This window comes from Leopardus geoffroyi, chromosome A1 (assembly GCF_018350155.1).
Source record: "Leopardus geoffroyi isolate Oge1 chromosome A1, O.geoffroyi_Oge1_pat1.0, whole genome shotgun sequence".
In the NCBI taxonomy this organism is placed as follows: domain Eukaryota; kingdom Metazoa; phylum Chordata; class Mammalia; order Carnivora; family Felidae; genus Leopardus; species Leopardus geoffroyi.
Window position 1 is genome coordinate 171701131 of NC_059326.1, and position 24577 is coordinate 171725707.

Here is a 24577-nt window from a genome sequence, read left to right on the forward strand (position 1 = left end):
CCCCCATTCTTTCCAGAGCCCAAACGCAAGGTTCCCTGAAATTCAGTGGCCAAAGATGCTTACACCAACACGCCTGAAGCGCACCTTCCAGCGACTTAGGACCCGGTGAGAAAACAGCAATCTGGGGACAGGGAGAAGTCTGATTTCAGTGCCAGGTGAATTTGACACTGAAGAATCTAAGAGGAGAGTAGCTACCTACAGGGAAGCAGGATTGTTTTCTGCCTCCCACACACAGGGAACCTAGCATGTGATAGGAGCCTAATCATTTCAGATAAAACTTCACTGTGAAGGACAGAGGGAAATGTTTATGATACACAAAATATTGAACATTGCAGGGGAAAATGGCATGTATTGCTTAATAAGGAGAAAAATAGTAGAGGAAGCACACATTGACTCTCAAGAAAAAGTGGCAAAATCAGGAATAACACTTTCATCTCAAAGTATAAAACTCATGATTACAATACAGGAACAAGTAGCAATAATATCACCTTACATTTGTATAATCCTTTAAGGTTCACAGATTTCTTTTGCATCCATCCCAGAACGTGACCCTTGTCTCAACTGTGTTGTATCGAAAACCCTTATCCTCACTTAGAGGAGACAGAAACTCTGGACATGAACATGTCGCTGCAGGCCATTCAGCTGGTAAAGAAGCTAAAACAAACCAATCTTCACAAAGTGAAAAATAGGAATTTCCATATGAAAATAATAAAATTAAAAAAAAATAAGCTTAATGTCAGTCTCCAAAGGCTGCTCTAAAACATTACAAAACAAAATTTAAAAAATCAAATACCTATGTTAAAAAATTTTTTTAATGTTTATTTTCGAGAGAGAGAAAGAGAGAGAGCACAAGCAGGGGAAGAGCAGAAAGAGAGAGACACAGATTCTGAAATAGGCTCCAGGCTCAGAGCTGTCAGCACAGAACCCAACACGGGGCTCGAACTCACAAACCATGAGATCATGACCTGAGCAGAAGCCGGACGCTCAACTGACTGAGCCACCTAGGTGCCCCAAAATACCTATGTTTAGAAGTTAAGGAGTGTCCATTATGAATGAGTCATTTGGAACATTGTTTTCTTTTTTAGAAACTGTTCTTATGGGGCGCCTGGGTGGCACAGTCGGTTAAGCGTCCGACTTCAGCCAGGTCACGATCTCGCGGTCCGTGAGTTCGAGCCCCGCGTCGGGCTCTGGGCTGATGGCTCAGAGCCTGGAGCCTGTTTCCGATTCTGTGTCTCCCTCTCTCTCTGCCCCTCCCCCGTTCATGCTCTGTCTCTCTCTGTCCCAAAAATAAATAAACGTTGAAAAAAAAAATTAAAAAAAAAATTAAAAAAAAAAAAGAAACTGTTCTTAGATCCTTGAAGGTTCAGAAAGCTTCCAGCGACATCACAGATAGGGTCGTCCAGCAAAGCAGTAGACAGTCTCTCTGTCCTCCCTCTCTGCAAGACTGAAATTCTCTCTTGGGTCACTACTGAATCTCCTTGGTACTCAGGGCACTGGACACAGTGCTCCATGTAGTTATTAAATGATGGTAGCTGAATGAGTGAGTTCTGTCCTTACACACAAATTCAAGAAATGTAGGCAAGAGGGCAGACGTAGGAGGATTCATAATTAAATGAACAACTATACCCAGAAAGTTGTGACTAGTGGACTGACTTTAAGCTGAAAGACCCATCTCAGGGCTCCAATCCAAGCTGGTCTTTTCCTCCCTAATTTCTTAATCAATAATTTGAAAACATAAAGTACTTATCATTATTTTTACTTCAACTACCCCTATCATCTATGGAACATTATATTTTTGTGTTAGGGTCAGTACTTGGCCTGTATATCATCTTATATATTCCTTTCATTGTCTTTTTGAAAAAATACTTTAATTCGTTTTTGCAGATGAGAAAACGATGACTTTAAAAGGTTACATAGTTTTCTCAAATTTACACAGCTAGTGAGTGGCAGAACAAGGATGCAAACCTCAGCCTATCTAATTCCAAAGCCTGTCTTCTTAACCAAAATGTGTGTTATGCTTATCAAGTGTGCAGGGGATACAGAGCTATAAATGATCCAGAATATGTGGAAGGCTGTTGTAATATTTTGAATCAGAATTAAAAATAAGCTTAACAGATACCATGAGGACACAAATTATCTAAGGAGCCGATGAAGAGAAGAGACTTTAGATAGCATTAATTTTCATGTCAAAACTTACGAACAACCCAAGAGCCAATACACAGTAGGCTGGAAGAGTTTTCCAGAGAATTGAAGCAAGATAAATGTTCAACTTGCAAATGCTGACCTAAGTATACTTTTCCTTTAATAGCATATATTGGGAGATTTGGGGTTTGGGTTTTAGTTTCACTTTTGCCAAAATCATTTCATGCAACTGACTCCCTTTGTAAGGTCCATGATGCCTATCCATTTAAATGAACCTATTCATGCAAATTAATGACTTAATCTTCAGGACATTCTAAAAATCAGTATGTAGTGATATCATATTGAGTCATATTAAACTTACCTAAGCTCAACTATATGCTCTGGGCAATAAAAATAAATTATTTTAGGTCACGGCTACTAGCTGGAAGCCAACTCTGCAATCTGGTTCTTAGCTACATGATCTGGTCTAATACGTGAGGAAAAGAAGATTGCAGGGAATATGTTGTGAGGTTGTACGTTACCCACAAATCTGTACATTCTGCTCACGAGCTGGTAGTAGATTCTGAAGGGAAATTTCTGTTCATAATATCAGGTGAACAGGTTTAAAATAATGCATTCTAAAACACCCATTTCTCTCCTTATGAATAATAAATCGAGTATCTTTTGGAACCCAACCCTCACTCAAGATGTAACTCCACTGACCTGCTGGAGCGAGGAGAGAATGATACAGTAAGTGCTACCATTTATCAAGCACTTACTGGCCAAACGCAGCCAACTAACACAAGCTTTACATTATTTTTAGTACACCATTTCATGCTTACAAAACCTTATGAAACAGGTATATCTCCAAATTTACAGTTGAGGAAAGTGAGGCACAGAAAGGTTACTGACAACCTCAAAATGAAGGACTTTCCTGGTATTTTCATAAAATGTTATTTCCTTGCAATTTCCTAATAAGTTACAAACATGGTGTGTGTGCCTTTGTGTGTGTTTACCACTTGGACTCAGTTTCCCCATGAGCCCATAACTCGGAAATCCCTCAACTGCAAAGATTATTCACGAAGCTCTAATGTAAATATGACCCCTCTCCTTAATTCCTTCCCAACACAACGGCCCTTCCCCCATAGAGGTGTGCTCCTGGAAGGCCTCACAGGACAGCCCTCCTTTAAAAGTGGTCCTTTATAGGGGCGCCTGGGTGGCGCAGTCGGTTAAGCGTCCAACTTCAACCAGGTCACGATCTCGCGGTCCGTGAGTTCGAGCCCCGCGTCAGGCTCTGGGCTGATGGCTCAGAGCCTGGAGCCTGTTTCCGATTCTGTGTCTCCCTCTCTCTCTGCCCCTCCCCCGTTCATGCTCTGTCTCTCTCTGTCCCAAAAATAAATAAACGTTAAAAAAAAAAAATTAAAAAAAAAAATAAATAAATAAAAGTGGTCCTTTATAAAGTGGAGATGGAAGATGTGAATGAAGCTTGGCACAGTTCTAAAAATGAGGCCTAATTACAGCACTCCAGAGAAGCACAGGAAACGTCCACTTCGCCTCCTCTTTTCTCATTCTTCTGAGTGCAGTCCAGAATCAAGACAAAAGAATCTAAGGAAAACCATGAAAGGATGGAATAGGAACAAAACCACAGACCACCTTCGTTATCAAAGACACAATTTCCAAGGTTTTGAATAACGCATTCAGCTTTCCTTGAGCCAGTGATACGGGTTCACTAAGAAAGCTGACCACTTAGAGTTAAGTCAGGGAAAATGCTTTTGTTTGCTACCACATACAGTCTAGTGGAGTTCAGTGAAAACCTAACACTACTGCCTGCTCTTTATAAGCCACTTTCAAATGTTGGCATGGACTATTTTTAATAACATAATCAATACCAACTGGAAATTCTGCCATAACTGAAATAAAATATTTGATGACAAAGGTGAAAGAATACACTGTGAAACCCTGTTGTTGTTGTTGTTGTTTTTCTCCTTTATACTGAAAGCAATTATCTTTTCATTTCCTGTGGAGATAAACAAAAGCCCTGGACAACTCACATTTAAGCTATAACCAAATAAAGAGAAATAACTGGCTCTTCAAATTTGTATTTACGTATGAAAACTGAGTATCAAAATATCCTTCTTTTACACAGTTCAAACGGCTACTGACTACAAAGGCCAAATGCAGTCTTCACAATAATGATACAGAAATATCCCATCACAGCAGATGCAAAATCTATCATCATGTCACCCGGGTTCATGCCATTGTTCACACACATCTATCATCAGACACTGATCTTCCTCATGCAATGCTAGTTTAAATTTAACTCTCAGTGGAGATGCATTACAAAACAAGGTAGACACACATCCAAATGTTTGACCCCAGTTTGTATTAAATAAAGCCCTCTGTATATGCCATACATGAATTGTTCAAAAGCAAAGTCAATACTATACCTGGTTATTTCTTCTTTAAGCTTACATGGATCTTCAGCATAGAATTTAATACCAAAATACAAAGTATATGGAGGTCCAGCTAAAATAAGAAAAGTTAAATTTCATATTAAAAATTAGTCAAAGTAGAAGTGTAATATCATACAACTATTAAAAATTACACTCACCAAAAATATTTGCAAACTGCATATTCAATAAGGGGCTAATACCCAAAATACATGAGGAACCCCTACAAGTCAATAGCAAAAAACACACCAATTTAAAAATGGGCAAAGGACCAGAATAGACATTTTTCTAAAGAAGACATACAAATGCCCAACAGACACATGAAAAGATACTCAACATCACTAATCATCAGGGAAATGCAAATCAAAACCATGAGATATCACCAGACACCTATAAGAATGGCAATTAGCAATAGGACAAAAGTGTTGGTGAGGATATGGACAAAAGGAAACCCTTGTATACTGTTGCTAGGAATGTAAATTGGTTCAGCCATTATGGAAAACAGTATGTAAATCCTCAGAAAATTAAAAAGAGAATTACAACATGATCCAGCAATCCCACTACTGTGTATTTATCCAAAGGAAATGAAATGAGGATCTCGGGGATGTATGTGCTCTCCCATGTTCATTGCAGCATTAATCATAATAGCTAAGATATAGAAGCAATGTAAGTGTCCATCAGTGAACTAATGGATACTATCTATATATATCACATCACACACACACACACACACACACACACACACACACACACACACACACAGAGGAATATTATTCAGCCATCAAAAAGAAAGAAACCTTCTCATTTGAGACAACATGGATGAACCTGGAGAACACTATGCAAGGTGAAATAAGCCAGACACAGAGAAAAACTAATACTGCCTGATCTCACTTATATATGGAATCTAAAATAGTCACATACATAGATGCAGAGAGTAAAATGGTGGTTGCCAGGGAATCTGGGAGGGAGAAATGAGGAGATGTTGGCCAAAGGGTACAAAGTTTCAGTTATGCTAGATGAGTGAGTTCTGGGGATCTAATGAACACCATGGTGTCTACAGTTAATGATAACATGCAAACACACACACACACACACACACACACACACACACGCATGCATGCAATTATGCAGAGGTGATAGATAAGTTATTTAACTTGATTGTGATGATCTTTTTATGACATATACATATATTGATCAGCACGGGAGTTTTGACCTGCTCCGTTTCTGACCTGGGTTGGTTCACCCCTCCTTAGGCAACCTGGTGGTCCCGCGCTCCCGGGAGGTCACCATATTGATGCCGAACTTAGTGCAGACACCCGATGGGCATAGCGCACTACAGCCCAGAACTCCTCGGCTCAAGCGATCCTCCTGCCTCAGCCTCCTGAGTAGCTGGGACTACAGGTGGGTGCCACCATGCCCGGCTCATATATTGAAACATTCAACTGTGCACCTTAAATTTATATAATTTTTATATGTTAAAGGTACCTCAATAAAGTTGTTTTAAAAATTACATGCATGGGCTGCCCCGGGGGCTCAGTCAGCTCAACGTCTGACTCTTGATTTCAGCTCAAGCCATTATCTTGTGGTTCCCGGAATCAAGCCCCACACCAGGCTCTGCGCTGACAGTGCAGAGACCGCTTGGGATTCTCTCTATCCCTTTCTCTGCCCCTGCCCCATGCACACACTTGCTCACTCTCTCTGGAAATAAATAAACTTAAAAACATTATACTAAGAACTTTTAAACACCCAAGAAAATATAAAATAAAAAATAGGATTGAGAATAATGTAACAGTAGGACAACTATTGGTATCTAAGTAGGTACACATCTATGTGTTCATGAACACAGGAAAAAAAGAGAAGATCAAATATATCAGAATGTTACCAGTTCTTAATCTATGGTTAGTGAGGTTATGCACAGTTTTTATTTATTCATAATTTTCCCATGTTCACATTTTCTACAACATACATGTATTTTTCTTCATAATGAAGAAAAGTTAATGATAAAACAAATGGTTTTTAAACCACCCACCTATTACTATTGCAAAAAGTACAAAAATATGCATCTGCAAAAAGCTGATACAAATAAACGGATATAGTATCCAAACTTAAATGCTTAGCAGCAGGTGGACCATTTATGTCAACCACAGGAAGTATATATGGCACCCTGCAACTGTTTAAATGGGCAGAGGGAGAACTCCATGTGCTGACTGGGAAAGATTTCTAATCTATTTCTGATGGCAGAAATATCCCTTTTGTGAAGAAGAAATTATCTATGAAAATATGTATTCCACCCCAGAAGAATACACAAGAAAAGACACTGGCAAACTTTGAGAAGCAGAACTGGAAACTTTTTTTCCACAGCTTTCATGAGGTATAACTGACAAATTAAATTGCAACACATTTAAAATGTGCAATGTGATGATTTGCTATATGTAAACATTATGAAAGGATTCGCCTATAACACATTTGTCCTTCACATATTTACATATTTACTTTTTTTTATTTGTGTGTGAGAACATTTAAATTCCACTCTTAGAAAAACTAATAATTTTCTTTCCATATGTATCTCTACCCTTTAAAAAAAAAAAAAAGATCATCAGTGAGGCTATGTGGTAGGATTATAAGCAATATTTGTCTCATTCCTAAACTTTTCTGAATCTAACAATGTGGGTTTTTTAATTTTATTTATTTATTAAAAAAAATTTTTTTTGAGGGGCGCCTGGGTGGCGCAGTCGGTTACGCGTCCGACTTCAGCCAGGTCACGATCTCGCGGTCCGTGAGTTCGAGCCCCGCGTCGGGCTCTGGGCTGATGGCTCAGAGCCTGGAGCCTGTTTCCGATTCTGTGTCTCCCTCTCTCTCTGCCCCTCCCCCGTTCATGCTCTGTCTCTCTCTGTCCCAAAAATAAATAAAAACGTTGAAAAAAAAAATTTTTTTTAAATAAAAAAAATTAAAAAAAATTTTTTTTTGAGAGAGAGAGAGCAAGCAGGGGAGGGGCAGAGTGAGGGGGAGAGACAGAATCTCAAGCAGGCTCTGCACTTAGCACGAAGCCTGATGCAGGGCTCAATCTCATGACCCTGGGATCAAGACCTGAGCTGAAATCAAGAGTCAGACACCCAACCCACCCAGGCGCCCCTGAGAATGTGTTCTTATATATTTAAGAAGACACTTCTCATCTCAGTCATTTACTACACACAGATGAACAATGTGCACAAATACCAAAAAAAAAAAAAAAAAAAAAAAACAATGTGCACAAATACCAAAAAAAAAAAAAAAAAATGTGCACAAATATCATATATATATATGGAATAAAGCTGGAATTGTACTTACATGGGGAAACATAAAATATAATTCAGCATTCATATTGTGCAAGAGAACACAAGCCCCCTGGGTGCCAAAAACATCATATTATGCTCTCACTAGACATATTTCTATTTCAGAGGGTCTGAATCTAACCTGTACTGTTTCCAAAACTTCTGTGCAGTGTAGTAACTAGATCTTACATTAAATCTGTTTTAAAATGTATTTCTTACCTGGTATATTAATCAGTGGTCATAATTTCTAATTTTTTTCTTCAACAAAAGCTCTCCCACACAAAAAAGGATGTCAAGTATACATGTCAGTAAAAATATTTCCACTTACATATTGTGACCCCAAGTCTCTGACAGTGTGTAACTGACACAAAGTAACCTCAGTCTATTTTCATTTTTACTGAGTAAAAAACAAGGGACAAATTTAGAGGCTGGGGAAAGGAAGTTAAGCTGAACAGGTCATAAAGTCATAATGCATTTTTAATATACAAATTTTGTTATTATTTATTGTTATCATGACACACATGTGCTGTGTCTGTGGAAGCCCTGTTGCTGGCATACAGAAGTTAACCGACAGTAGGGCCTTGCTCCTCTCCCCTCATCTATGCCTTTCTGGACAAGGTGTTCCTTAAGCTAGAGCTTTTTTAAAAATTGAATTTAAAAATTTTTTGTTATAATTTTTTAGCATTAGAGTTGATTCCATATGTTTAATTTCTATGATCACTCAATCACTATGTTTATATTTCTGACAAATACACTTTTACCCCTGAACATCGATGTCAGGGAGGCACAGATTATTAAATATTTAGAAGAACCAGGAAGTCCACCGTCTGCTGATCCATCTCTGTCAGTCAGCTCTGTGTTGCTGAGCAGATGGGTCCGCCTGTGCCTGCAGGCCACGGGGGGCTGGGATCTAGGGGCCGGGAGGAGCACAGATGCTGTGGAGACAGTGCACAAAGGGAAGAAGGCCCTGTCCAGATTCCAGAGTTGCTTTTATTCTCTGCAACGTGACAGATTACACCCTACTGACCAAGCCTCGCTGCTTCAAACGTGCTTAATGATGAGCAGTTAAGCAGAAGTTCAAAAAATACACAATTAAAAACATTCAGTTTTGGCAAATTTTCTTTAAGGACTTTTGGCTCAAATCAGCTATTTCCCACTTGCATATAAAATGGTTTGTGTTCTAAATATAAGGCATCACTACTATTTGACTGTATTTGATAATGTATAAAAACATTTCGTAAGCATGTGATTTTGCAAAACCACCTGGTAACATAGGGAAGACAGGTAAATATCCAAAGTGGTAAACAACATGGCCAAGATCACAAGGTTGAGAACCAAGTTTGCTAATACCTAGAGTTCAGTGCTTTATGGCCACTATTCCTTATAGCCTCTCAGGGAAAAGAATTATAATGCCTTCAGAGTAAGCAAATACTTTCACACACATCACTGTTTTATAGATCAATCTAAGGCTATGGAAATGGACACTCTGGACCAAGGATACATCTGATCAGATATTTTTTGGCTTCCTGTTCTAAGACTGACTATAAATATTAGGCACTGATGAAGAAAACTCCTAAGTTATTATTATCTTCAATCTCTCTCAACAGAATCTACCTTTAAGAAATATTCATGTAAAGTAAGTTAATATTGTTTAGTTTAGCAAAAAATACAGAAGCCAGAAAATGGAAATCCTCTACTATACCTTTTGTGACTAATTTCAAGGCCTTTAATAATATTAAGTCTTCAATGAGAAGGAGAAATATCAAGAAATATCAAGAAAAATCAAAACTCACCCATGAGAATCCTGGTAATTAGCAAATACTCCATCATTATAACAGACATTCTTTCTGACTGATCTACTTGAGGCATGACAGCCATTTTCCTTCATTAATTATCAAATTATCTCATGAGATGAAATATAAAGATTATGTATCTTTAGTTACACCATCTTCCTTTACTATCGGTGTTTTATTCTTACTATGCATCAAATTTTTGATAGGAAGATATTTATTTAGGATTAAAAAGCAATTATACAGATTAAAGATATTTAAAAAGAATATTTCATACCATGTGAAGAAATAAATACTTCAAATGTACTTAGGAACACTAATAGTGTACCTTAAATAATTTACACTTTTCTTCACCACTTGGATAGAAATCTCGACTTATTAATAAAAACCCTATGAGTTTGTTTTAAAATAATCATTCCTGACATTTTTCTAATTTTTAAACTGGTATTTATTTTAAGTATTTGGTTCAAAAAGATAGATTTACTATATTTATTACTACACCTGAATTTTGGAGGGAAGTACAGATTTCTACATCCTGAAGGATGGCACTTTTTAAATTGGCACTCCCACCATTTATATGCAGATACCTCATGGAAGTTGCCTGCATTCATAGCTCACTCCTTGCATCCTCATCCCTCTCCTCTTGGCCTTTAGTAGGCAGCTCATTCAGGAAGAGGACTAGAAATACAGAAGCACTGGAAATCAGAAGACCTGCTACCAACAGCTTCTCACCCATGGCAAGTCATGAACCCCTTATGAATTACGACTTACTCCTGCGTAGGCTGAGTAGGCAGAACTTGGTGATACCTAAGGTATATATTTTGAGGGTTCTTTCTCACCTCCACAGGCTGGCCCCAAGCCCACGTTACTGAAACCATTGCCCAATCTCATCCAGAATGCCCCCTAGCAGCTATGTTTGTATTGACCTTGAAGAAGCCCAGACATGGCCGAATAGACTGAGGTGAGTTCCTGACTCAAACTGGGCTAGTCAGATGTACCCTCCCATAGAACTGGGACCTGCATTCAGAGACAGCCAGTCAAGTCTGCCTGTGGCTACAGCTGTAACCTGGAAACTGTGGAGGCTTCCCCCATAGACATGGATAAACAGAGAGAAACAAAAATGATGCTAATGTTCAGAGAAATAGTACTTGCTGAGTTCCTGATAGTTTTGCAATTCCTAGTTTCCAGTTCCTTTCTGAGGCACAGCTTTGTTCCTGCCCTTCAGGTCCGTGAAGCGACCAATTTTATCACCATGAATAAGCCATTATATAAACACATGAAGTACAGATTCAGAATGGGGAGTCACACAGGCCCAATGAATCTACTACATCTTATTAGAAATAATTTTCACATTAAAGCAAAATAGTTTAATGAGTACAAAGTTTCAGTTTGGGATGATGGAAAATTTTTGGAGAAAGTAGTAATGGTTGCACAATGAATGTATTTAATGCCATTCAAAAGTGGTTAACATGGTACATTTTATGTTATAAATTTTATCATATTTTTAAAAGGATAATTAAAATATAACTACCCTTTCACATACTTAAGGATCGCATGTATGTGCACGCGGGCATATACTTTTATAAATAAAAATCTGAGTTATGGAGTATAACCTTAATTATACTCTCAGTTACCTAAGAAGATTCATATTGCTAAAACTAAAAGGTAGCCCCTCTAACAGATGGATCCTTTCTGCAGTCATAGAAATCTTTCAGGACATAAGGGCAGTCCTTAATTACTGCCTCAGCAAATAAAAGTGTGAATGACAAAACCACTCCTTAACCCAAGAAACTCAAGCTCTTTAGAAGGTCAGATGTCCACCTTTTCTTCCAAATCAATGCCTCTCTGCGTTTTAACGTGAAATTTTAAAGACAAGAAAATTTTAAAAATCACTGACAAGTCAAGGACAGGCATACCCAAGCCAAATTCAATATTTAGATCCACTCAGTTTCTTTATAACCAAAAATTTAATCGGGGTTTGGAGTCAGAGTCTGGCAATGCACACAACACCCATTTCCATATTCTGGTACTCGAGTACTAGTACTCATTCCTATAGCACTAAAGCATATCTCTGCATCCAACTAATCACAGACATTGTATCATTTTCAAGGCACCCCTTAAAAAAATTAACATTAAATACCTACTGTTGATTAGTTCTTTGTGTTCAGCAAGGGTTTTTGCAGGATCCAGCCAATACTGTGAGGGGGAAAAAAAGGGTGATTATAGACATTAGTTGTTTTTCATTGGCCTTCACTTTAAGAATATTTGTCAAGTGTTATTTGAAATGAAATTTAAATGCTTAATAAATATTTAACTTATTACATATATACAGAAATATACTTAAGAGCTTTCTGTGACTAGAACACTAAAAGAAAAACGATGTTGATGTTCAGAGAGGAGCAGAGAAGAGAAACAGTAGTTGTAGGTTCTTGGTTAAGTTCTCATGCTGATTATAAGGTCAGTGATTTCAAGATGCTGATGAGCAGGAAAACAATGGCTGCAGAGAATGCTCCCCAAGTCTCTTTCCAAAGTCCCATCACAACCGCCCTACAGCCATTTCTCCTTCAAATACCCTCACCCTCTTCACTTGCGGTCCCATCCCTTACAGGTAGTACTGCTAGATATTAGGAACAAAGCAAACAAATTAAATCAAATCCTTATCAAGTATCCAGGAAAGGCAACTCAGCACAGTGGCTGAGGGTCCGAGTCCCAGAGCAGACCCAGCCGGATTTGGTCCTGGCTCTTCCTTCATCATCACCATGGAACCTGGAACAAGTTACTTGACTTCTCCAAACATTCTTCATAGGCTTGCTGTGAGGATTAAATACATGAATTCCTAAAGTCTTTAGAATAGTCCCTGGTTCATACTAAATATGCAGCACATACTAGTGATAATTATTATTAAGGTCTGAGGGTCAAATTCTTATTAAATGTCTTTAGCCAGTCTAAGGTACTTGTTTATGAATTCAAGTTAATCTTTGAGGAACAGAAATTTAGATAGTAATAGGAGAATTTTTGGCCCTGGTGAGAGGCCTTCCTTAAATCTTACTTTTGTGAAATAAAATCACTTAAAAAAAAGAAAAAAAGGAACAATCCTCTATCCCTGCCCCTCCATGTGGGGGAACAGCAAGGGAGAAGCAATAAAGCACAGGGGGGAGCATCGGGGTCTCCCATAGAAGTGCACAGCAGAAGGGCTTCCGGTGCCCTGCGGGTCAAGGGTTGGAGGTCCCAAGGGCCAAACTGACCAGTTTCCATTTTCCCACATTCCTCAATGTAGAGGCAATTCTCACAACAGGGAGTAGGAGCTGGTTCACCTTGAGCCACTTTATTCCCAGCACTTTTGTGTTTACCATGGTGAAAACATTCACACTCTCCTGACACCTCTGGGTCAGGAATCACAGGTCACAGGAGGATCCAAGAGAATCTTCCTGCCGGGTTCCCCTTTCTCTGCCCCTTCACTGAGGGGAGAAGTACCTGATCTGTTGTACAATAATAGCAGTAAGTATACAGTGTAATTGTAATATCTTATACAACCCCCTCACCTCTTATTCCTAGAACAATTATTCACACTAAATGTATGTCATAGTCATATTATTATGATTTTATTACAGTACTGAAGTCTATCCCCTGTATGTATCATCTTCACAATTTTCCACTCATACAGCAATTACTGTTTTTCAATGTTTTTAAAAGGTAAAGTAACCAATATATGTAAGTGTAGTCACTTGTAACACAATTCTCATTATTCTGATCCTTATCATTTCTCAATTTTTAAAGGTGTAGAATCACTCACTTTTAAAATAAAGGCATTTGGAACAGAGGCCAGGATCTGTTAACTGCTTTCAGAGCTCACAGTGACTACTAAGGAGATATGGTTTTGGTGTTATAATAATGGATCCTAGGGAAACGCTGATTTATCCAAATAGAGTGCAATCAATCCAAATGTTAAGCTGTGTGTTGAACACAGAGCAGACCCTTTCCCTCTAAGTATATAAAGTTATGGATGCTTCCTATAACATGGAAACAGGTGGATGGAATGTTTCTTGCCATTCATGTTTAATAAAAAGTTTTGACTATTCCTGGATTTTTCCAAAGAGGATAAAACCAAGGAAAACACACACAAATAACCATAAACACTTGCATTAGGTTTCTATTGCCGTCATAACAACTTATCACAAACTTAGAGGCTTATGACAATGTCCATTTATCATCTCCAAGTTCTAGATTTCTTGGAGCAAAGTTTCTCTGCTCCAAAGCCAAAATCAAGGTGTCAGCCACCTGAAGTTGCTGAGGGTTACTGGCCATTAGAAGCTCTCTCCATTTCCCTAGATTTCAAGACACACATACTATGAGGTCTTAGTTTCAGCCCTACATCACATCTACACATGAAGCCTTACCAAGTGCTTGGGACAGGAAAGGAGGGGATGGAATGGGCCACTGGTCTTACTGTTTTCTGTCTAATCTCAACTTGAAACTAAAAAGAAACTGAAGTTTGAGGACAGCTTCCTGTTCTCTCCCCCTAACATCATCATCCCAAGAAAACAAACTTTACAAAAAGATTCTTTAAACTAATTCATTTTTGGTTTTGCTTTCCTTCCAGGATGCTTTTAAGTCACAAAAAAAAAAAAAAAAAAAAAAAAAAAAAACAGGAAGCTTTTAACTAAATCTAATAAAGACTCATTAACATGACAAAAATCTCCCATCAATGATAATCTATATAATTTCAAAATAAATCTCTTTCTTTGAGAGCAATCAGATTTGTGTGGTGAAAAAGTACAATGAAGCTTCTGAGATGAGTTAGAAATTACAATTCTGCAGCAAAAAAAAAAAAAAAAAGGGTATCAGGACAGTCAAATGCTGTTCAATCAGCTCAGTGCACATTAGATATGCTAGGCGTCAATCCAGCGCTCACCGTGCACAAATCTTATTTGATTCAAATGGAAACCAGGGGTTACAGAGGTCAGACGATGATAAATGCACCAGAACATAAATAATAAACATGAGCCACCAGTTTCACAAGCGAACATCTTAAAATGTAAAACCCACTTACACTCAACCAAGAGAAAGAAATGATCTTGGAACCAAGGAGTCATACTATAATGGCCCTTGCCACGGCTCATTATCAAAAAGCCATCAAACATAGCACGTGTCTGATCACCACAAAACACATCAGGCGGCTACCCCATAACCCAAAAGTAAAAAGGGCACAAGAATTTGCCAATGAACACGATACTCCAGTTTTGAGGCCTACATTCAGAACATATGTAGGCTCTAAAACTGGGATATTATTCATTCAACATTTATGGAATACCCACTATATGTGCTCTATGTCATATCAGACCCTATCCTGGGGCATATGGGGTAACAAAGACTCAGCCCTGAGGCACTCACAACCTAGCAAGAGACACAGACATAGAATTACAATACAATATGCGAAGTGAGATAATAATGTATACGAGATGAATACGTATGAGATGACAAAATTATATACTAAAAACACTAGTTCTGCAGGTTAAGTGTAGGAAGGCATCACTGAAGAGAAAAACTTTGAATAGCAGTTCATGAATAAAAAACTTTTCCAAAATACAGAAATGGAGAACAGAGCCTTAACTTTTTATAAAGAGGATGTCTACCAACTCAGCAACTCATAAAGCAAATACATTTTTAAAATCTAAAAGCATTTTTAAAATTTTTTTTAACGTTTATTTATTTTTGAGAGACAGAGTTAGAGCACGAGTAGGGGAGGAGCAGAGAGAGAGGGAGACACAGAATCCAAAGCCGGCTCTAGGCTCTGAGCTGTCAGCACAGAGCCTGATGCGGGGCTCAAACTCACGGACTGTGAGATCGTGACCTGAGCTGAAGTTGGACGCTTAACCAACTGAGCCACCCAGCTGTCCCTAAAATCTTAAAGCATTTTTAAGTGACAACATAGAAGGTATTCCTCCAAGTCCTTTACAGCTAAGCATGGCATTGAAATCAGCACTGCCCAATAGCTAACAAACACTCAGCTAAGAAACCAATGTTCACAGAGGACTTCCACTAAGAGAAAAGGTGCATCCAGTCTTTCCAACTGCTCTGGGTTGGGGGGAGGGAGGAGCAGAGAGCAGATCACTGTCCACTGTGGGGCTGGGCTGCAGAGAGTGGCTTTTCTGAATTGCGCTTTGGTATAAAGCCTACTTGCCTACCTCAATGGTCAGAAGGAGAGACAGCCTCATCTCTCGTTCTCTCTCAACATTTAAGCAGTTCGTTCTCTAGAAAAATCTATCACTTTCTACCCCTTCTTTCCCCTTACCCTGCTATTTCAAATTTATATCCTGTAATTTGTATATCCTCACAAGCTGGATTAGATCCTCCTTTGTAGAATGGTACCAGTTAACCAAAATGGAACCATCTCTCTAATTCCTACTGTCAGCTTCCTCACACAAGACAATACGAACAGACTACAGCCCCAAGACACAGTCACTAAGGAGTCAAGACAGTAGCCCTCTTTGGCTCTGGCCCTCTGCCAGGGTACAAGAGGCAAGCAGTTAGGTGTTCTTACCTCTTCAGTCCTATCAATCCTAATAACAGCACTTATGTGACCTGGGAAGAAATGACAGACAGGCCCAAGTTCCTTCTTACTCTCTGACAGTCTTGGCTAAATGCCCTGAGCGTCTTTCATTCACCTTGGCTGATAATGTCTCAATTTCATCAATTTCCTAGGTAACAGTCTTGGAATTAGATCTTAAAACTCTAACACTATCCAGTAAATCAATATCCTAACCTTCAGAAGATATATATTAAATTCACAGTCCGACCTTTCATTTGACAACTGTTCTTTCGGAGAGTCCTAGAGTTCTAACGGTACAACAAGCCCTAAAAATTTTTACATAAAGCAAGGACAACATAAAATAATAAAAACTTTGCTGCATCTTATTTCACACTGGCTGTAATGCTGATTCTCTTTGGAGATTTTAAGAATGCTACAATGATATTTAATAATGTTTCCTGGAGATCAAAAAAGGTTTTAAAAGCACACACAGTTTTTGTCAGTTAAAAAAAAAAAAGCAATCTCTTGATCTAAGGGAGTAGTATAAAAAGAATTGACCATCCATAGGGGACAACAGAGCCACAAAAAATGATACTACAGTTCATTCCTAGGGAGTTTGAGGAGTCGACATAATTTGCACATATGTTCTAAGAAATCCAGCACTGTTGTGATAGTTATTTGTGCTTTTCCCAGTGCCTCTGTAGACGGATCCCATGACCTCTAAGCAACATGAACAGAATGTGATTTTAATTTGCTCCTTGGTATGAATCACAGAAGCTGTAGCTCCTCAGGTAAAACCACCATAATGGAGCTAAGTCACAGCAGCAACAGAAATAAGGGCCTGAAACTGAACAATCTACATGGGATTGGGGGGAGGGTGGGTCGTAATTAGACCTCATTTTTCAATGAAATGGATTCCAATGTCTCACTATTGGTTCATTTGGCTCCTCATGAGGTGTCATTGGCCCCAGGGACTATTCCTCAGTTCCCATCCATGGACCCTGGCACCAATCTAAGAGTTCTAGAAATAATGGTTAAAAAAAAAAAAAAAGGGGGTAATAGTAACAGACAACAGTTATTAAATGTTTACCATGTGCCAGGCACTGTTGAAGACGTTGCATGTATTTATTCATTTAATCCTCTTATAACTGTATGAAGTAGGAACTACTATAATTGTCATTTTGCAAATTAGGAAACTGAAACACTGAATATTTAAACAACCTGCCCCAAATTATAGAACAGAAGACCCAAGAAACTGACCCCCCCTTCCATGTTAACCTAAGGTCAAGCCACTCTCTGGGGCACTGTCTGGATAGGAACATATAACCTCAGTTTCAAGATTCTTACCCTCAACTGCCAATTCCTCCTTTCTCAGCTCACTCCCTCTAAAATTCTGATTCCTTCAGGACACACAATTCAGTCATCCTACTGCCTGTTCACAGTCCCTCCTTCCCAGCCCACACCCATGTCCTCACTTGCATCACATGTCAGGCAAAGGTGTCACTTCCAGTCTTCCTCATTTCCCTGGCACAATCTTCCCTCCATAATATCCACTGAAAAAAGCCCTCTACCTCGCTATCTTCCCTATGCCAGCACCTAGGAGGCTGGTCATAAACGGAGATTCAAATTGTACAGCCACAAATGTGCTCATTTTGTAATTATTTTTAAGTTTATTTTTATTTATTTTGAGAGAGAGAGAGAGAGAGAGAGAATGAATGAATGAATGAGCAGGGGAGGGGCAGAGAGAGAGAAGGAGACAGAATCCCAAGCAGGCTCACGCTATCAGGGCAGTGCCCAATGCAGGGCTCACGAACTGAACCGATCATGACCTGAGCCGAAATCAGGAGTCAGATGTTTAACCAACTGAGCCACCCAGGCATTCCTAGATGGGCTCATTTTAAATTCATTATCAATAACCCAGGTGAACCGAGAACCCTACCACATTTTATTCTTTCACTTGCCTAGGTAACTCCACACTTTCTCCTCTCCTCTTCTCATACTCTGAGCTGATGACCTTGCTTATTTCACAGAGAAACTTGAAGCAGTTGGAAGACAATGTGCATGGCTTCTCATGACATCTACCAAACCTGCCTGCATCTGTGCTGATGTCTTCTATCACTATAGATGAGCTGTCCCTGCTCCACTGAACCTCATCCCTTCTCCACTATTCAGGAACATTTTTCTAGCAACTTTCTGCTTCCTTTCCAGGACTGAAGTTTCCCTTTCTATAAAATCATTCCCAGCACAATTCATATCTTTATTTCTCCCATAATTAAAAAATAAATAAATAAAAGGTCTTTTTGACCCCAATATCTGCCCGTTTCACTTCTGCATTTTAAATCTCTGGGGAAGAAATGGTTATTCTATACTATGTTTGCTCTCCTCCCTCTTGAACTCCCTTTAGAACACATTCCGCCACCTACTGCTAAATCTAGTGATGGACGCCTTCACCCTTGAAAGGCATTTGTCATGTGGTTTCTAGGACACCTGTCCATATGGCTTCTGCTCTCACCTTACAGGCCATATACACCTTCACAATTCCCCTTACTGGTTGCTCATTATCTCTTTAAGCAGGAGGAAAGCTAGACTGCCCCAGGCTCATACTTACAGCAAGGCTCCTGGCTTTAAATTCCATCTATGTACCACAACTCCCAAACGCATAGCCAGACCAGAACTGTCCCCAGAATCCAGCTGCCTACTTGACATCTCCCCTTAAATGTCTATCAGAATCTCAAACTTTACAAGTCCAAAAGGGAAATGATGGTTCTAATCCCTCCTAGAAAAACCAGTTCTCCTGCAGTCTCCCGCATCCCCATGTATGACGCAACAGTCCTCCATTGGCTCTGGTCAAAACCTCTTTACCGTCTATCTCTTTGGTCCATCTGCAAATCCTGTTGGCTCTATGTTGAAAATGTAAACAGAATCTGGTAAATTCTCACCACTCCCAGATCCAAGCGGTCATCCCAGTTTACCTGGATTTCTTTGGCAACCCCTTTACTGGTAAGCCCTCCATCTACATGTGCATTGAAAGGAATTCTGTTAAAACAGAGATCAGATCACTTTACACTTCTGTTCAACATCCTGCAGTGGTTTCTCTTCTCACTCAAAGTAAAATCCAAAGTCCTTATGATGGCTGATAAGGCCCTGCAGGATCTGGCCTCACTCTCCACTGCGTGTTTTTGCATGAGACAGCAGGAAGGACCTGGAGGAGAGTGTAAGTGAAAGCCTTGGGGCCCTCAAGAAGGCTGCTGGGAGGGCCTAAAGGAAAGCAAAGAGAAAGCTGTTAGAAGCAAGAAGAAGAGGACCCTCACTAGGACAGAGAATTTAGCAATGCTGTTGCCTGTGGCAACATGGAAAATAAAAGATGTCCCTAATGAGTTGGATGATCCAGATAAGGAGATGTGCAGGCAGACTGTTCAAAGTGCAAACTGACTTCTTTTGCTGCCTCCAATGAAATCCAAGAGCAGAGAGATAAGCTGAAAAGAACTGTTAAATATAAAGGATCCAGGTCTTACTGGGTTTGAAAATAAAACTCTCATCCCTAGGTTTATCAGAAGGCAAACAGTGTGCTACAATTAAGAAATGGCTTCTGGGCAAAGACTGAATCCAGAGTGCTGTCAGGAAACCATGGATGTAACTAAAATTTTATTAATTCTCAAAGAGATCAAATATGACCCTTTCAAACTAGCAAAAGGTCTTTTAGGAATCTTAAGGGCATTCTTCACTAAAAGCCTCACAAGGAATTTCAGGAATAGAAGAGATTATTTCAAAGTGGTTTGTGGGTGTTGCCTTTGTCTAACAGAGCTGATTATAAATCAATTAATAAGAAATACACAGTGTTTTTAAACAGAATTAGTTCGGCCTCAGCTAAAGGAACAGAGCCACTCCACACTGAAAAGAGGCTTTTGGACCTCCAATCCTCGACAGGCAAAAGCAGGCTGAGAACACTACTTAGCTGCTAACACACACCACTTTTCATGGAAAGGGAAGAAAAATTCAGAGAACAGAACCAAAAGCCCAGCCAAGCCAATCAACACGTGAACACTCCTAGGCAGTAAGACCAAGCTCTAATTAAAAGAAAAGGCTACATGTGCCTGGCTGGATTTTGGGACTGTTACAGGTGGGCAACTGCTATGTGCCTGTCTCCCCCCATACTAAATGAAAGTGTCTTTCCAGTTATCCTACCTATGTGTTGAATAGTAGCGTGGGAGGGTGTGAATTTATCTTTCTTACCCCTTTAATTCACAGGTCTTCAGATTGAGAGGAACCATACTTAAGGGTTTTAACTTGAAGAACAATACCAGAGCCTGATTTGATGAAAACGTGGACCTCAAGTATGACCTCCAAATCTCATCATAAATGAGATTTGGGGAGACCTTGGGAGGACAGGTGCATTTTACATGCAGGAAGAATACAAGTACTTTTGGCCAGGAGACAGACTCCTGTTTAAAAAAAATTTTTTTAATGTTTATTTATTTTTAGAGAGAGAGAGAGCAAGCAGAGGAGGGGCAGAGAGAGAGGGAGACACAGAATCCGAAGAAGGCTCCAGGCTTTGAGCTGTCAGCACAGAGCCCAATGCGGGGCATGAACTCACAGACTGCAAGATCATCACCTGAGCCAAAGTTGGACACTTAATCAACTGAGCCACCCAGGTGCCCCTAGACTCCTGTTTTAAAGCTTGTCTGCAAACTGGTTGACACTCTTCCCATCAAATGGTATAATCTACTCTCTCTTCCTTTCCAATTTCCTAAAATGAAAATAACCAAGGTCTCAGGACTGACAGATCCTATGAGAAAAGGGCTGAATCCTATGAGTGGGCCCTAAGACATCGATTTTGTGTGGCCCAGGAGACACTTGTTCTTTCTTAGCAATTTCTGCTGACATTTCAGATAGCTGAAGTTGCTCCCTACACATTCCTAGCATCTGCATAAGTGAGGTATCACTGTTCAGACTAGGGGATCATTTCATCTTGAAATAAGATCTTAAATCTGACATACTCTGAAACTGTAGTAATTAAAGTACACAGGTGGTTTAGCTAGGGTTTGGTTAAAGTCTGTTCTAGAAACTGAACACAAACATAGCTTTATTTTATTTTTTTTTACATTTATTTATTTTTGAGAGACAGAGAGAGACAGAGCACAAGTCGGGGAGGGGCAGAGAGAGAATGAGACACAGAATCCGAAGCAGGCTCCAGGCTCCGAGCTGTCAGTGCACAGCCCAATGCAGGGCTTGAACTCACGAACCGTGAAATCACGACCTGAGCTGAAGTCAGACGCTTAACTGACTGAGCCACCCAGGCGCTCCAAACACAGCTTTAACTAACATGTTACTTGGCCCAGAGGAGCCAAGCCAACCCCAGGGATTATGAAGTAAGTAGGATGTAGACTCCCTGCTCAGCGCCACTGCATGGTTATGCCCAACTCACACAGCTAGCACAGCTGCACATGGCAGCCTTGCCCTTTTTATTCTGCATTTATAGTCTATTTCTCCCTAACAACCTTAAAAACCCTAAAATCTCATGACTTTAAAAACCTAGGGATTCCGGGGCGCCTGGGTGGCGCAGTCGGTTAAGCGTCCGACTTCAGCCAGGTCACGATCTCACGGTCCGTGAGTTCGAGCCCCGCGTCGGGCTCTGGGCTGATGGCTCAGAGCCTGGAGCCTGTTTCCGATTCTGTGTCTCCCTCTCTCTCTGCCCCTCCCCCGTTCATGCTCTGTCTCTCTCTGTCCCAAAAATAAAATAAACATTGAAAAAAAAAATTAAAAAAAAAAAAAAAAAAAAAAAACCTAGGGATTCCTAAATGTGACTCTAGCCTTTCAGGAGCCCAAACTATTCACCTAACGTCTCTTCTTGGATGTCCACTGGCATCTTAAGCTTCACCTATCCCAAATACAACTATTGACTCCTCCACCCCTTCCAAAACCCAGCTCTTCAGTCAGATCCTATCACGTCCACGCTTGAAATTCTTAACAGTATCATCTATGTGGCCCACCCCAGGCTGCTAGGCCCTGTGTAATGTGAACCCTACCAATCCCACTTCATCACCCTCTTTCTTACTACGATCTTGTATCACTGGTCTTCTTCTAGTTCTGGAACACCTCATATTTGTCCCTGCCTTAGGGCCACTGCCCTGCTGGCTCCTTCTGTCCACTAGGACCTTCCCTTCTTGCCATGCAAATCTCATTTTAAATGTCATCTCAGAGATGCTTTTTCTGACACAAGAGAAATGGCATCCCAGTCACTTTGGCACATCATCTTCTCCAAAGCACCTATCACTACCTGATATCTGAACATACATGTGTGGTTTGTAGAATATAAACTCTAAGACTATTGCTGACCATTGTACTCTAGTTCCTGAGACACAGTGGTTAGTCAGTAAATATTTATTGCATGATTGAAATGGAGATGAGAAATAGCAAATGCTCTTCTTTCCTCACAGTCCCAGATCAGGGATGCTGAAGAGAATAAGAACACTAAAGAATGTTAAACAAGAAATTTCCTCAATAAAAATCCTCTGTAAAATATCCTGCAAATCCAAAAATTGATAGATATCTTTTTTTTAAGTTTTTTAAAATTTATTTATTTTGAGAGAGAGAGAGAGAGAGAGGGAGGGAGAGAGGCAGGCAGAGGGAGAGGGAGAGGGGCAGAGAGGGATAGAGGGAGAGAGAGAATCCCAAGCAGACTCTGCACTGTCAGCACAGAGCCCAATGTGGGGCTTGAACCCATGAACCACAAGATCATGACCTGAACCAAAATCAAGAGTCAGATGCTTAACCAACTGAGCCACCCAGGCCCCCATGGGTATCTTATAAGAAAAAAACTAAGCTCCTATATACCATCAGCTTTTAAAGGGCCTATTTTTGTTAACTCAAAAAGTAACTTTCACAGCAAAATACACAGTCCAAAAGAGAAAATGGCTAAGTCTTGCCTTCCACCTCTCCCACAAGCACCTGCCCAATTTTGAACAATTCCTGGAGCACCTCTTTACTGGACTTGGTCACACAAAAGGCAGGCAAACTGGTCACCTTAGCTTTTAGAGCATACAATATATTTGAAACTTCATAAAATTTAAGACAAAATAATATAGGAACAACACATAAAATACATCTTTTCAAGTAGGCTACCAGCATATCCCAATCAAATATCTTTTTATATTCATGGAGAAAATCCTTTTAAGATTCAGAATAAAGTCAACTCAAGGTCAATTTATCACTGGTTTGTATCAAAACTCTAAATTAAAAAAAAAAACTAGCTTCCAATGATAATCAAGAAAATGTCTAGAATCATTAACTCTAAAACCACTGCTTTCTCATTAGCCAATCAATCAACTGTCTGAAATTCTATCCTGTATAGTTCATTTTGATTTAACCAGGGAGAAGAACAGTCTAACCTAATAAAATGTTCTTAGTAAAGAAATCAGCAATATTCTTGTCACACACTTACGCAACTAAGAAGATGTGGGTCACAGAAAGCCTGTTTTCATTGACAAAACCACTTAGCATGTCCACATACTTTATTTAAATACAAGCCTATGTGGGGGCATACACACACATGCACACACACACACGCACACACACACATGCACACACACACTGAGGTTCCTACCCATCATTCTTGACAGTTTTGTTTTAACATATTTTGTGCCCTTGTCATTTTCACCTGTTCCTTTTTTTTTTTTTTAAATCTCTTTTTGGTGGAAAAGGGCACCGGGTGCCATTAATGAAGAAACAACTTTCTATGTAAGACAGAATTCAATTCAATTCCCCATCTCCCTAAACCTGAAAAACAACAAACTTATGAAAGCTACAGGAGAAAATATTTTAGTATAGTATACGTGACCGATGGATTGTGCCTATTGTGATCAACCACCTAAGAGAAAAGGATGGAGAAAAAAAAAAAAGGAAGAGAATTAAAATTAAGTTCAAGATACACCATGAAGTGGACTCTAGGCAAAGCTAGGTCCTTCAAAAACATTTTTGAAACCAGGTCAACACCAACACATACAACAAAGAAACCAAAGAACAATCAAAGTGTGCTCTGCTTCTCCCCAGGTGCTACAGGGAAGAAAGCATGCACACACAGAGCAGCTGGCAGTTTGGTAGGCTCCCTCTCCCCAATTCCCACACTTCTTTCAGGCATGTTGGGTCCTGAATTCTCATGATGCATCACATGACTGTGCTCAGAAGAGATCAGACCCACTCTAAACAGAAAATAACTCCAGAGAAACATCTCTTCCTTTCTAAATAGAAACTGTTCGTCACTCTAAATAGAAAAAGCTACTGTTTTATAAAAAATAGTATTTATTAGGAGCACTTTTTTTTTTAATTATGGGATCCACAACCATAGAGCTACCTATGACATTACCTGAACTCAGATTC

General features: G+C 39.6%; 1 protein-coding gene across 5 annotated transcripts in view; it reads right to left on the reverse strand.

Annotated features, from left to right (window-relative positions):
• The window catches only part of EPB41L4A (erythrocyte membrane protein band 4.1 like 4A), a 256036-nt gene that overhangs the window by 105163 nt on the left and 126296 nt on the right, over positions 1 to 24577 (reverse strand). For all 5 annotated transcript variants that reach the window (XM_045500766.1, XM_045500758.1, XM_045500748.1 and 2 more), the window contains exons 4-5: positions 11817 to 11868; positions 4569 to 4647 (exon numbers count right to left, since the gene is read on the reverse strand). In XM_045500766.1, the coding sequence (XP_045356722.1) occupies positions 4569 to 4647; positions 11817 to 11868 (131 nt within the window). The remainder of the gene's footprint in view (positions 1 to 4568; positions 4648 to 11816; positions 11869 to 24577) is intronic.